At 40.7% G+C, this 12,446-nt stretch overlaps 1 protein-coding gene across 4 annotated transcripts in view; it reads left to right on the top strand.

Moving 5' to 3' along the window:
- PSMA1 (proteasome 20S subunit alpha 1) overlaps positions 1-12,039 on the top strand; it is a 30,184-nt gene extending 18,145 nt beyond the window's left edge. For 3 of the 4 annotated variants that reach the window (XM_035550097.1, XM_035550095.1, XM_035550099.2), the window contains 10 exons: positions 2,347-2,488; positions 3,130-3,174; positions 6,874-6,975; positions 7,487-7,590; positions 8,375-8,463; positions 9,179-9,249; positions 9,970-10,099; positions 10,716-10,795; positions 11,165-11,269; positions 11,670-12,039. In XM_035550097.1, coding sequence (XP_035405990.1) covers positions 2,486-2,488; positions 3,130-3,174; positions 6,874-6,975; positions 7,487-7,590; positions 8,375-8,463; positions 9,179-9,249; positions 9,970-10,099; positions 10,716-10,795; positions 11,165-11,269; positions 11,670-11,726 — 786 coding nt within the window. In that variant the 5' untranslated portion in view covers positions 2,347-2,485 and the 3' untranslated portion in view covers positions 11,727-12,039. The other variant, XM_035550094.1, reaches the window with a different exon arrangement.
- The last annotated feature ends 407 nt before the right edge of the window (positions 12,040-12,446 follow it).

Raw genomic sequence — 12,446 nt, 5'->3', positions numbered from 1 at the left:
AATGGCACCCAATTTCAGCATTGGAGAAGTGAGAAGCACACATTTTTCTGCTGTGTCAATCAACTATGCCTGCATTGCTCTAGTCTTTTGGCAAGGATTTTTAGCTCCTGTGAAGCTGTCTAAAACTGTCAGATCACTTCATGCAGGCCACTGTACACCATTAAATATATCAGGAGTGACATTTTCCCAAGTGCAGAGGTCAACACAGCACTTGTCCATTGCTTAAATTTTACTGACACCATAATTTAAGGCCTTCAATCAAATTTTCTTAACTTTAGATGACTGAAAAACCACAAACTTGATTTATTTCAGTAATTGTTTGTTCAGTAATATGTATATTTGGGAAAAAATATATATAAATGCTTTTTTGCTTTGATTACTTCGTTAACTGAAAAAGAGCTATTTGATTTTGCCTTGTTGACTCCTTTCTCTCATTTTTGTACTTTTAAACGGTAGTGCACCCAAGATGTGAATAGAAATAAACTGCAAAAGCACTGGAATTGCACCTGCTTGTAAAGGGCTCAGACTGAGCCTAAGGGGGGGGACACAGGAGTACTGAGTAGAGGGAAGTGAATGACTTCCTTCCACTGTAAGCACTTCCTGGTTCCTAGAGAATATTCCTGTCTCTAATAACCTCCTGCGTTACTGCCTTGGGAATGTGGTAGCAGTTACGCTGTCTCAATCACTCAGGAGAGCAGCTGAAACTCCATCCAATGCCTGCCTCACTGCTTTGCCCAGCTCATCAGTAAAGGAGGGAAAGAAGCTTCCGTGCAACACTTTTCAATGCCACATTACTTGAGCCACTTTGGTTTTGAGGAATTTCTTAATAGCTGGACTTCATAACTTGAAGTTTTGGATATATTTTTCTATCCATACATAAAAAAAAAAAAGATTATGCAGGAAAATACTGAAGTTGCAATTTAATGTACCTATGTAATAGTTGATACAGCTTCTAAAAATTCTTCATTTGTATAGATTTCATCTAATTTTCTAGTGTGAAGTTTTAAAAAATCCTGCCTCTTTATTACCAGAAATGTGGTTCCTAACATTACTTCCTGTTCTTATCAGTATATATACAGAACAATAGAGTCTTGGCGTAGTTTAGCATTCTATGAAAACTAATATACTTTTGCCAAAATAGAGGAAATATCTGTCTATTGTTCCGTTACTGCAGGTGGAGTAAGCAGATCTTTTGGGAGTCACTTATTGCTGTAAGGAAGTTATTACAGAATGGCATTATAGCAGAGACTACAGAAATATTTACTGAAAGTTCACTGTAACTTGAAAGCTGGTCAGCTCACTTAAAATGTTTATATATCCTGTTCCAATGCACATCAAACAGTGTTGAAGAAAGGAAGTTATTTCGCATCAAATGTTTTTTTATTAATCACAAAGCTTAAACATAACAAGTTAGATAATTAAAATCAGTCTGTTTAGATTTCTTTTCTAGCCAATACCGTGGTCCTCTCCAATGAAAAGTTTTGTACAAATTCACCAGTGCTAAGAGAAATGTTATCATCGGTCCCACAATAACAAAAAGGTACACATGCAATAGTGGTTTGATTTGAGTGACTGCGATTCCAGCAGCTGGGTACTTGCTGAGAAAATAAAACATACAAATATAGTACCACCTGATTCTTGTTTGTCTTCATGCTTGAGTCGTGCAACCCTACAGAGAAGTTCTAGTAATTCTTTTTTTACTCGCTTTTCAGTTACAATTGTATACACATTTTAATCATCCAAAATAAGAGCTCCAGTAAGCAATTTATTTCTGTTAAGCACTTTTAGTTTTCTACCTTTAGTGAGAGAGCAAAAAGACCCGCTTAGAAATGTAATCGCATCTTAGCTGTAATTAAGACACAGTGATATTTTCTAGTATTATTTATAGTAGTGCTTGTCATTTGACTGTTATATTATTTCAGAGGCTTCCTGTACTTTTTTTTCCAAAACATAAGAGGATATCCAGTCTGCTACATCTGATTAACAGTGGCTGTTGTTTTGCTCATACCAGCCTTTTTTTTTTTTTTTAAATGTTAGTTACTTAAGCTTATAACCGTTGTTAGCATAGACCCTGTATGAAAACATAATTGCAGATTTGGAAGCCCAACACATTGTACGCTTTGTGCTTCTGATAAAAGGGCAAGGGCTAAAAATACAGCTTTAAAACCTGCTTCTAGTGATTTCAGAATAAGTAGCTCTAAACTCTTTATAAAGTCTCCTGAAGCAAGATATACAATTTGTATGCTCGCTGTCTGCACAAGATCGTGTTTACTTCTGACTGCATGGATAATTTACATTTGTATCCTGCCTTCACGTGTATAAAGTTTGGCTTCTGTTTTGTTTCAGTGCCCTGGTCAGCAGCTCCCACTTCTTCCAGTCTCCTTTTTAGCTCCGGTACTGCCCACTTCCCTTCTTTAGCTGGAGTTTTCTCCATCCTTTCGCCTTCTGCTCTCACAAAAACCCTCGTTTTGAAAAGAAAATAATCATGGTTAGTGATATTAAAACTGGAAAAAAAAAAAAAGTCGAATACTAACATGAACGTTACTCATCAGTCGGGGGGTGAAGAGGCATGGCCTGAGTTGGCCGTGCTGCAAAGGGAAAGAAAAAAGCAGGCGCAGACCCAGCACCCCCGCAGAGGGAACGCGTGCGAGGACAGCACATCGCGCAGGCGCCGCGGGGCGGGGGCGGGCGGAGCTCGCCCGCTCGGTGAGTCGGGGCGCGGCTGGTGCCGCCTGGCCGCCCGCAGGCCGAGCGATCGCTGCCCGAGCGCTGCCGCTCGCTGCCCCGGAGCCCGCGCCGCCGTCGGGGGAGGCAGGATGGTGAGCGGCGGGGCCGGGCCGGGCCGGGCGGGCAGGGCCGGCACCCGCGGCACCGCCGGGCCCTGCGCCGAGCGGGGGGACGGCGGCGGGGGGAGAGGGAAGGGAGCGCGGAGCGGGGCCGTGAGTCAGCACTTGGCGGGGACGGGGCCTTGGGGCCGGGCCTGCCCCGCGCTGCGGCCTCCCCGGGCGGCCCCGGCTGCCGCTGCCCGGCACGGGGCCGGCTGCGGCCCCACGGGATCGCGGCCGGGGCTCGCCCGGGCCTCCGGCCCCGCCGCGGGCCGCGCTGACGGCTGTGCCTTTGTGCCCGCAGTTCCGCAACCAGTACGACAACGACGTCACCGTGTGGAGCCCCCAGGTAAGCCGGCCTTCGTGCTCGGCCCGCTTCGCCGCCCGGCACCGTGCGGGGGGGGCCTCGGCAGCACCGGGCTGCCCGCGGGGCCGGCGGCAGGCCGCGGCGCCCGGAACGGGAGCCGTGGGCCCGCGGCCCTGAGCCCGGTCTGCCGGCTCCGGAGCTCAGAGGGCGCTTAGGTGACCGCAGACGCTCGTCCGGGATGTGCCAGAGAGGCGCGGAGCAGCCATCGGCATTGTTTTACAGGGAGTAGTGCGAAGGTGGTGAGTAATGGGCCTGAAAGCAGGGGGCTGAGTCTGGATCTCCAGAAGGCCAGGCTGCTGCGCCCTCACTTTCTCTTTCGCTCCATAGCTAACGTTGGGAATGCTTAGTCAGCGGCGGGAAAGAATTTTTCCTATAATTGATCTTGCAAGGGCTTCGTTCGAGCTGTTCAGTAGAAAAGATTAACACAAGTAAAGTTAAGGCTTAGTGCTTTAAGTGGGAACATGCTGACTTCTTCAAGTAAGGCGTAACAGCAGCTGTTTGTCATTTTGATCAGTCAGTTTTTACTGCCTTGGAAGCTCCCATCTCAATGACTGTACTCAAACAGTAAGCTGAGGCATTGAATCTGAAATCCTGATTTTTTTTTTTATAGAATGAATAAGCAAATCTGAATTTTATAAGTTGAAATGCTTGCGAGCATCCCTGTTAAATAAATTCTAAGTATAAAACTTATAGCACTGAGAGTTAGCACATGCTGGAGGTTAAATGCAATATTATTTTGTAGTGCAAGTTGCATTGTGCTTTAATGGTGAAGTCTGTTCAGCTGTGGGTATCTTCAGCTTTCCACGTTGCGTAATGTTAGGCAGGCTTCATGCTGTCTGTGTGCGAGGCTGTATTACGATTTGCACTTGAATTGGTAATCCTGTTACCTCTGAATCAGTTTCATGTCAGTTTCACACCGTATATTTTTCTAAAACTTACAAAGGCTGTGCTGAGTTAAGAATAGATAGATATCGTAGAATTTTAGAAGCAAATGCCTGACACAGCTGAGGTGGTTAATTGCCTCTTCTTTTGCTATGTATGCTTCAAGATAAGAAACTTATGGAAAATAGGAGTCTTTTCTACATTTGGTAAAGCTAAAGACTTGTTTTAAATACAGCAATATGGCTTGTTATTTATAAAGCTACTATATCACTGGTTTGTGGGTTTGTATTACTGCTGAAAAATTTCATCGCGTGGTATTATTTTTCGAAAGATAAATTTTCAAATACATTGAAACAGCGTTTTTGGTGCTTTTCACCCTGCACGAATATAATCTTGAATGTACTTTAGTTAATACCATGATAGCTGTAGATGGCTTTGAACTGCTTTGAGAAATACATTTGTTTATCTCAAAGGATGATGAAAGCTTTGAGGAGATTTAACATATAAGAACGTGCCAGTGATATGAGCAGCAACTTTTGGTTAAGGAGATGTGCATCTGAAAACGTTCAGTGCAGATACTTACTGTTACCTTCAAACTTCAGTGCATGCTGCAAATAACATGCAGCTAAATTGTCTATGTCCAGTTCACACAGACACGCACATGTGCATAAGCGTGTGCACGTTCCATATGTTCAATACATTCCATGTGTACCTTGTGTATTCCTTAGAACAGTCTGTATTACTCTTTTCACTCTTCACTTTTGTTTGTGGTTTCAAGTTTGTTTGGTAGTGATAAGTCCTAAATGTTGCACAAATGAAACTGTCACAGGCCGTTCCCTGCAACCCGTGATGTCGGTACCTCCCTCCTCTCACCACTTACAAAGGCACCTTTGGGAGCTGAAGATGGTGACAATGGGAGGGGAAGCCAGGCTGCCCGTTTCTCCCGGGCACTGCCACATCTCTTGCGTAGGACACAGGCTAAGAAACACCTAATGCTTTTGAGCTTTGTTTCTGCAGTAAATGTAATATTGACAACTCTCTTAATGCAGGCAAGTTGCTTCTTTACATAGTGAAGGTCTGCTCTGCTTGTTTGCGTTCTGTTGCTGTGCTGGTATCTTAAGAATTGCGTTGCTTTTAAAATTCCTCAGTGGCTATGGAGAAGAATTTTAGATTTGGTATTCCTTTTCCTTCTGGTCATGCACATTTATAAGCTACAGCATCTTTTTGCATCTCTGGTCACCTCCGTGAATGTTATCTTTTCTAGTCTTCACTTCTAGACTGTTTTTTTTAATTTCCTAACTATCAAGTATTTTTTAGAGTTTAAAAACAGTGTCGAGGCTGTCACTAATGTCTTTTTAGTATCTGAAAAGTTAAAAGTCAGAATTCTGTATCCATAATTGGAAACCTACATCTACCTCTCATCCCTCTTAATGATTGTCTTTCCTGACAGGTCCTGTATCAGAGACTTTATTTTTTCATCTCTTACTTTAAAATTACTTTCAATAGACTTGAACAGTTTTTAGGCTTTTAGTAGCTATCATGAAATCATCAACAACACTCGTTTCTACTTTCTTCATAAATTGTCTTGAAAATATGAACAGCACTTTGATAAAAGCAGTTTCAAATCACTGCTCCACACATTCCTGCAGGTGGCTGGGTCACAGAGGCTGTTATATGATACCATAATAATTCTGGGCATTGTTAGTAGAGGAGCAAAGAATAATCATGTTTCATTTGGGGGAATGTTTTCTAATACTGTTTTAAAGGGAAGGGGATACAAGATTAAAGACTAGGCAGTGCTTCGTGGCTTTCTAGCCTTGCAAGTCATTCATGACAGTTGATAAGTATCTGTTGGATGGGTCACCATGTTTCTACACTGCTCTTGGACATGAAATACCTATATGTAGGATATGCTAAGCATCTAGGAGACCTTGTATTTCTCTAAATAAATAAATCAAAAACCTTTTACAAACCATATGTATATATATAATGGAACTGATAAACGGAACTAATACGAGGTGATTTTCTTTGCATTATCACCAGCACATTCCTGTTGTAACAGCTCCAGCAGTGTGCTGTATTTTAATACATCGGAACTGATAGGAGATAACTGTGTGCTGCGTTTGGTAATTCCAGTTCTTGCATAGCAGCAGTGACCATGCTGATCATTTGAAATAGGCTGGCCAACTAGAGTGCGGGAAGTTAGCTGCTTTGCACTCCATGGTAGTACTGAAAGGATGTCGTCGTATTTTCCTACAAAGCTGCAGGCTGACTCTGCAGAACTTGGGGGGAATTAATTGTCTTTGAGACCTCTACTCCTCTTTCAGGCTTTACTTCAGTTGACTAATAACTTGTTCAGAAGTTATTGGGGAATGGATGGTGAGACACAACAATTGCATAAGACTCGTTTCTTCAGGAAACTCGATTAAAAGTTACATGTCCAACTTCAGCTGGAAGTTCCATCTTTGAATCGCATTGTCTTCAGTGGAATCAGTATCTAACACAATGACAAAAGTTTTGTGATTCTCACAACATCAGACTTGTTCACCCTTTCAATTTTTTTTTGTATGTTTCTTTATATGCAATAGTGAGTGTCTCAGAGACAGCCAGATTTGTGTGGGTTAGTGGTGAAGAGTTTGCGAAAGATAAGAGGAAATACGTTGCTTGTAGACTTAAACTGTTATGCAGTCAGCGTACCTGTTGGGGTGGGGGGAATCAAAGGTCTGTAAATCGAAAAAACATTGAAAGTTGATATAGAGGATTAATTTTAGAATGATTACCTTTGATTTTATTCTGTAGGGGCGAATTCATCAAATAGAATATGCCATGGAAGCCGTGAAACAAGGCTCAGCTACTGTGGGGCTGAAATCAAAAACGCATGCTGTCCTGGTAGCTTTAAAGGTAAGTTTAAAACTTTGTTTTGCAGATGGCAATGTTAGCACAGAAGTTCTGGTTTGTCAAATTAGTTTAGCACAGTCTGAACTTTTTTTTGCTTATGTAACATAAACATAATCCCAGTTTCCTTTTGCTTTAGTACCAGTATAGAAACATATTTTCAGTGCCTATGTTAAGCAGATTTTCACAAAATCGTGAATGGAGTGAAAAATTTTCCCTTTAAAAGATAAGCACTCCTCTATTTTTTTGTTAGTTATTAAGTAGTAAAACTACTCATTTTCTTTAAAATGTGAGCAAGTGTCTGTTCTTTCTTCCTCTTAGTCTCCTACTGAAATGGAGCTAATTTTTTTTTTTGGTCTTCTGTTGCAAGTTTATAGGTTGTGGGTTTATTTTTGTTGTTGTTTTTTTTGACAATTTCGTGATTATATTCAGTTCTTGCAGTAAATGTTAGCAGATTTCTCCACAGTGCTTGGCAAACTGGTCAGTCTGCCACGTAGCTTTCTCCTTTTATGTGTAGAGAGCACAGTCTGAGCTGGCAGCTCATCAGAAAAAAATCCTGTACGTTGACAACCATATCGGTATCTCCATTGCTGGACTTACTGCTGATGCAAGACTCTTGTGGTGAGTGTCTTAGTTGTTGACATACACAGTTCTGCAATAATAAGTGAAAGTTCATTTGTAGACTATTGCGAATGAAATTTTATGGTCAGCTAAGGATTAGTCTCGCTCTGTTGTACTATGCCAAAGACCTCAGTATGAAATTCTGGCAGATTTTTAAGTTGTTGGCAGAAATCTTATTTGTTTGGCACTAAATTTTGCTCTTTGGTTTTGTTACTAGTAAGACAGTCCTGTCTGGTTTCCTCAGTGTGATGGGGTTTCCAAGCCGTCTGAGAAAGTGCATCACCTATATCCCTTTAGTAGCTGCTGCTGTGTACATGCACTTAAAGTTATTAAAAGCATACAATGCCTTGTGTGTCAGCTAGAGGGGTTTGCCTTTTACCTGTAGGCCACATAATTTCATTAAATGAGGTAAATATGCACTGAAAGAGGTTTGATAGGAAAAGACAAAGAAGGCATTGGAAGAATTACTGAAATAAAATTTAATTGCTGTAATGTTACAAAGAAATGTTACCATTTAACTATTTTTTTCCAGACAACCCATCTGTAGCCTGTGTGAACTTCCACCTTCCCTTTTGTATGACTGAAGTACTAATACTCCTTAAAGCCTGTGGTCAGCTTTCTAAATAACAGTTATAGGTCAGATGAAATGAAATTATGTAATGCCTCTGACCCTTTTTCTCAACAAGTCGAGCTGAAACAAAAATACACTTACTTTAACAGGCAAATATTGAGAAACTCATTGTGACTTTAATCTGTGCATTGATTTTATTTTTTTTTCTCCTAGCAATTTCATGCGTCAGGAGTGTCTGGATTCTAGATTTGTGTTCGATAGACCTCTTCCAGTTTCTCGATTAGTGTCACTAATCGGAAGCAGTATCCTTTTTTTCTTTTAACACTCGTTTACCTTCTAAGTTTTTTTTACGCTTGTTCTCAAAATTAGTTTTATATATCACAACTTAAAAGTTGTACTAAAATGAAAAAGTTAATTCAAAGTTAAATTTTTCCTTATTTAAGATGTTTGTATAGTCTCTCATGGAATATGCTGGAACATACACTGAAATAGTACAAAAGTGGTAAAGTGCTGTGCAGCATTTAACTTAGCACTGTTTTTGTTACATAGTACCAGGCCTTTGGAGGTGGGGGAGGAAATATGACTGTACGGTTTAAAATATGATTATTTACTGAATTGTATGTGCTCGCTTAAATCACCACAAGAAAAAAATATATGTTGTCGGTGCACGGAGCACAGTGGAGGCCTTGTATTCTGTTATCAGGTGCCTAGAAAAAGTTAAAGGTGTAAGAAAGTAAGTGAGGCCGTACAGCATTAAGTGAGCTGTTTGTGATGCTTGGCTGAACACACCACTCAGTTCTTCTGGGAAAGCTAACTGCTAGATGTTCTTCGGGTGAGAAAAAGAGAGGGCATTGGTATTCCAGATGAGTCTTGAGATCTATTTCTTCAAACATAGCCTTTGATACTACAAGAGGCTTTACAAAAACTACACTGCAATTTTGGTGCATCTCTGCTTCTTTCTGAAGAAAATGTTTTTGGTACATGTTCCTTTGAGATTGTTTCCTTAGCTTTCTTAAGAAACGCAGATACCAACACAGCGTTACGGCAGAAGACCATATGGCGTAGGACTGCTTATTGCAGGTTATGATGTAAGTAAGCCATGCTAGATGCTATCGGTCTAGAATAAAGCATGCTTAATGCAATTCTAGACAACAAGTACATGTTAAAGAGGAAAAGATTAAAGGAGGAGGCAGATCGATCAATTCTCTGAATAAGGAAATCATTTTCTGTGTCATACCTTGAAGCATAACTTTTATAAAAAGTGGATGTGAAAATCATCAGTGGCCTCTGTCTTGTTTAGAAACAACAGTTTGCTTAATGGAGCACACAATGAATCTCTGCCCTGAAGATTTTTGACATGAAGAAGGTTGAAGGAAATTGTCAGCTTGCCTGAAATCTGCTGTATAACTAACCTTGCCATTGTGCAGATAAGACTGTGTGTGTGTAAAATACCATTTGCAAGCCATGAAGTAGGAAGCGTACTGTTATCATAAGCATGGTACAGTTTATGGAGCAGAGAAGGAAATGTTTTTGGTGCCAGCTATATTCTCTGTGTAAAAAATACATTTTAATGAAAAAGTGTAAACAAGGGTTTCTGTGGAACACTACATTTTTTATTTTTTAGAATAGCTTTGAAAGAACTGGATAAGAACAGTGGTGTGATAAGCAGTATTGAATTACTCTGTGCATATGTATAAGCTAATGTATCATGAGACAAAACTGTGTTAGAAAATATCATGTGTTCTAGCAACAGACTTGCTACGAGTTTACACATTTGTTTAATGGTTTGTGGTTTTTCTTCCTTTTAGGATATGGGTCCTCACATCTTCCAAACTTGTCCCTCTGCAAACTATTTTGACTGTAAAGCAATGTCCATTGGTGCTCGTTCACAGTCAGCACGAACTTACTTGGAGAGACACATGACTGAATTTACTGACTGTGAGTAAAGAAACCCTAGCGATCTAGTGGTCTTTATCAGTTACATAGTTTTTCTGCTACTGCTTCATTGGTTGGATTTAGTAAGATAAAATAAATTTTGGGGGCCAAGTTTGGCACAAGTGTAAATCTGCATGAGGTCAGAACTGTGAAGAAAGTATTACAAACTTTCATGTGTAACATCTGGATGCTTGTTAGATCTAATGAAAAGGGAAGTTGTGCTCAGAAAAGCAGAGCAAAAAGTAAGAGGCCTCTGTCCTGTTTAACCCAAGGAAAGTTTTCTTTCTATATCAGAGCAGGCATAGTATGTCAGAGCAAATACTTTGATGGTACATTCTAAATTGTGAATTTATTTTTATAAGAAACCAATGATGTGGAGACAAAAAAGGGGGAAAGATAGCTTGATTATTGCTGCATTGGAGGCAGTGCGGTTGCCAAAACCAGATGCATTCAATTTCAGATGTACAGCTTCCAAAGGTATACCTTTTTTTAACCAACTCTGCATTCAGTACCAGAAATATCTAAGGAGAGGAGTTGCATCAACTGAGAATGGGAGTAAGGGGAAAATAAGTAGAGGTAATGCCATGTTTTGTAAATATCTTCCTGCTTTTATTTTAAGGTAATCTAAATGAGCTAGTTAAACATGGACTGCGTGCTCTCAGAGAGACTCTTCCTGCTGAACAGGATCTGACCACCAAGGTATATGCTAGGTTTACTTAATAAGAAATTGTACTGCCATTGTTTTTGGTAATGACCATGACAAAACTGATGTAAAGTATGGCTGGGGCTGAAACTTGGAAGCCAAACACTTCGTAGATTTTTAAAGATTTTTAAAACATGGTAGTTGTTCTAGGGAGTAAATCTCCCTCCTTTTCCTTTTCTAGTACAAACTACCGAAGAAGGAGTCTCTCTCAAAATTTTCTTTCTTCCTTAAGTAGACACAAATAGCACAATGAGTTTTATTATTCCAGGGGGAAGCTTTTGTCTGTTTCACAAGTGAAAGCTGTAAAGCCGCAGAGTTGTTTGCAGAAAAATGGTTCTCATTTCTTTCAAAACTTTGCTTAACAGAATGTTTCCATTGGAATTGTTGGCAAAGACATGGAGTTTACTATCTATGATGATGATGATGTAGCACCATTCCTAGAAGGTCTTGAGGAGAGACCACAGAGAAAGGTGTGTGTTTTGAATGTAACTAAGTAGTCTGTGTTAAAAGACACTTTGTGATGTTTTTATGTTTGACATTTAACTCTACTAGAGTTTTAGGAATGTGATTTTTAAAATTAGAAGTTAGTACCTGAAAACTGGAGACACCATATAATCTTAGCTGAAGACTAAGACAAGTGTTAAATCAATTTATGCTGAATTGTTGGCAGGCATTTTCCAGTGAAATTTCCTTTCCTCATCTGTGATCAAGTACCGTTTTGCACTTTATTGTAACAGAAGTGGCTACATGTGTTTCTCATGCATATAGCAAAGAGTATCCTCAGACTTCTAATGATCTGTATTACCAGCTCTGTCCTTCTCCATGCTTAATTTGGATAATCCTTTAATATGTATTTTTTCTCTATTTAAGCCTGCTGCACCTGCTGATGAACCTGCGGAAAAGTCAGAGGAGCCCATGGAGCACTAATTCATGGAAGAGTTCCTCTATGATAACATATGCGTAATTATACAGGAACATTTATGTATTTGGTGGTAACTTTATCCTCACTGATATGTGTCTAATGCTGATGCACTGTGAGGATTACTCTTAACAAAAAAAAAAAGGCAAAACAATGCACCTATCCTTAAAAAGTTGTCGGGAGTTCAAAACTGGGTGTATTTTCTTTGATGAGAAAGGTGTAACCGTTTTCTAAATAGTACATGATACTGTTTTTTAATGAAAAGCATACTGTCTTTAACTCGTAAGGACAAGTGGAAATAAATAACTTTCTTGGAATCTATTGCCTTTTGTTTGGTTGTTCTTTTTTTTTATTTTTTAAAATCTGAGCAAGTGGAAGGCCCCGGTCTGGGCACTAGGTGGGGAGCAGGAAGGATGCAGTGGCCTCTGTGCTGTCATGTTGTTGCCTGTGTCTTGAGGAGCCTCCTGCAGTGACCGGTGTTACCAGAAGCATGGTGTGTGTGGGGGCAGCCCCCCTTTAAGCCGAACATCACAGGACTGGAGCCAGAGGCGGCTGTGGAAGGGGCGCCCTACCCCGGAGCCCCGCGGCTCTGAGGTGCCAACGTGGGCTTGGTTGGAGCCAAACCCGCCCGGCGCGGTTGTGTTTTTCTCCTAGGGCTTGAATCGCTCTGTTACGCCGCTTCCTTTTTGTACTGCTCCTCGCTGATCGACAGCGGGAAAGGAGAACGA

Source organism: Cygnus atratus, chromosome 5, assembly GCF_013377495.2.
Source record: "Cygnus atratus isolate AKBS03 ecotype Queensland, Australia chromosome 5, CAtr_DNAZoo_HiC_assembly, whole genome shotgun sequence".
Lineage (NCBI taxonomy): Eukaryota > Metazoa > Chordata > Aves > Anseriformes > Anatidae > Cygnus > Cygnus atratus.
This window is presented reverse-complemented; position numbering and strand designations above follow the sequence as displayed.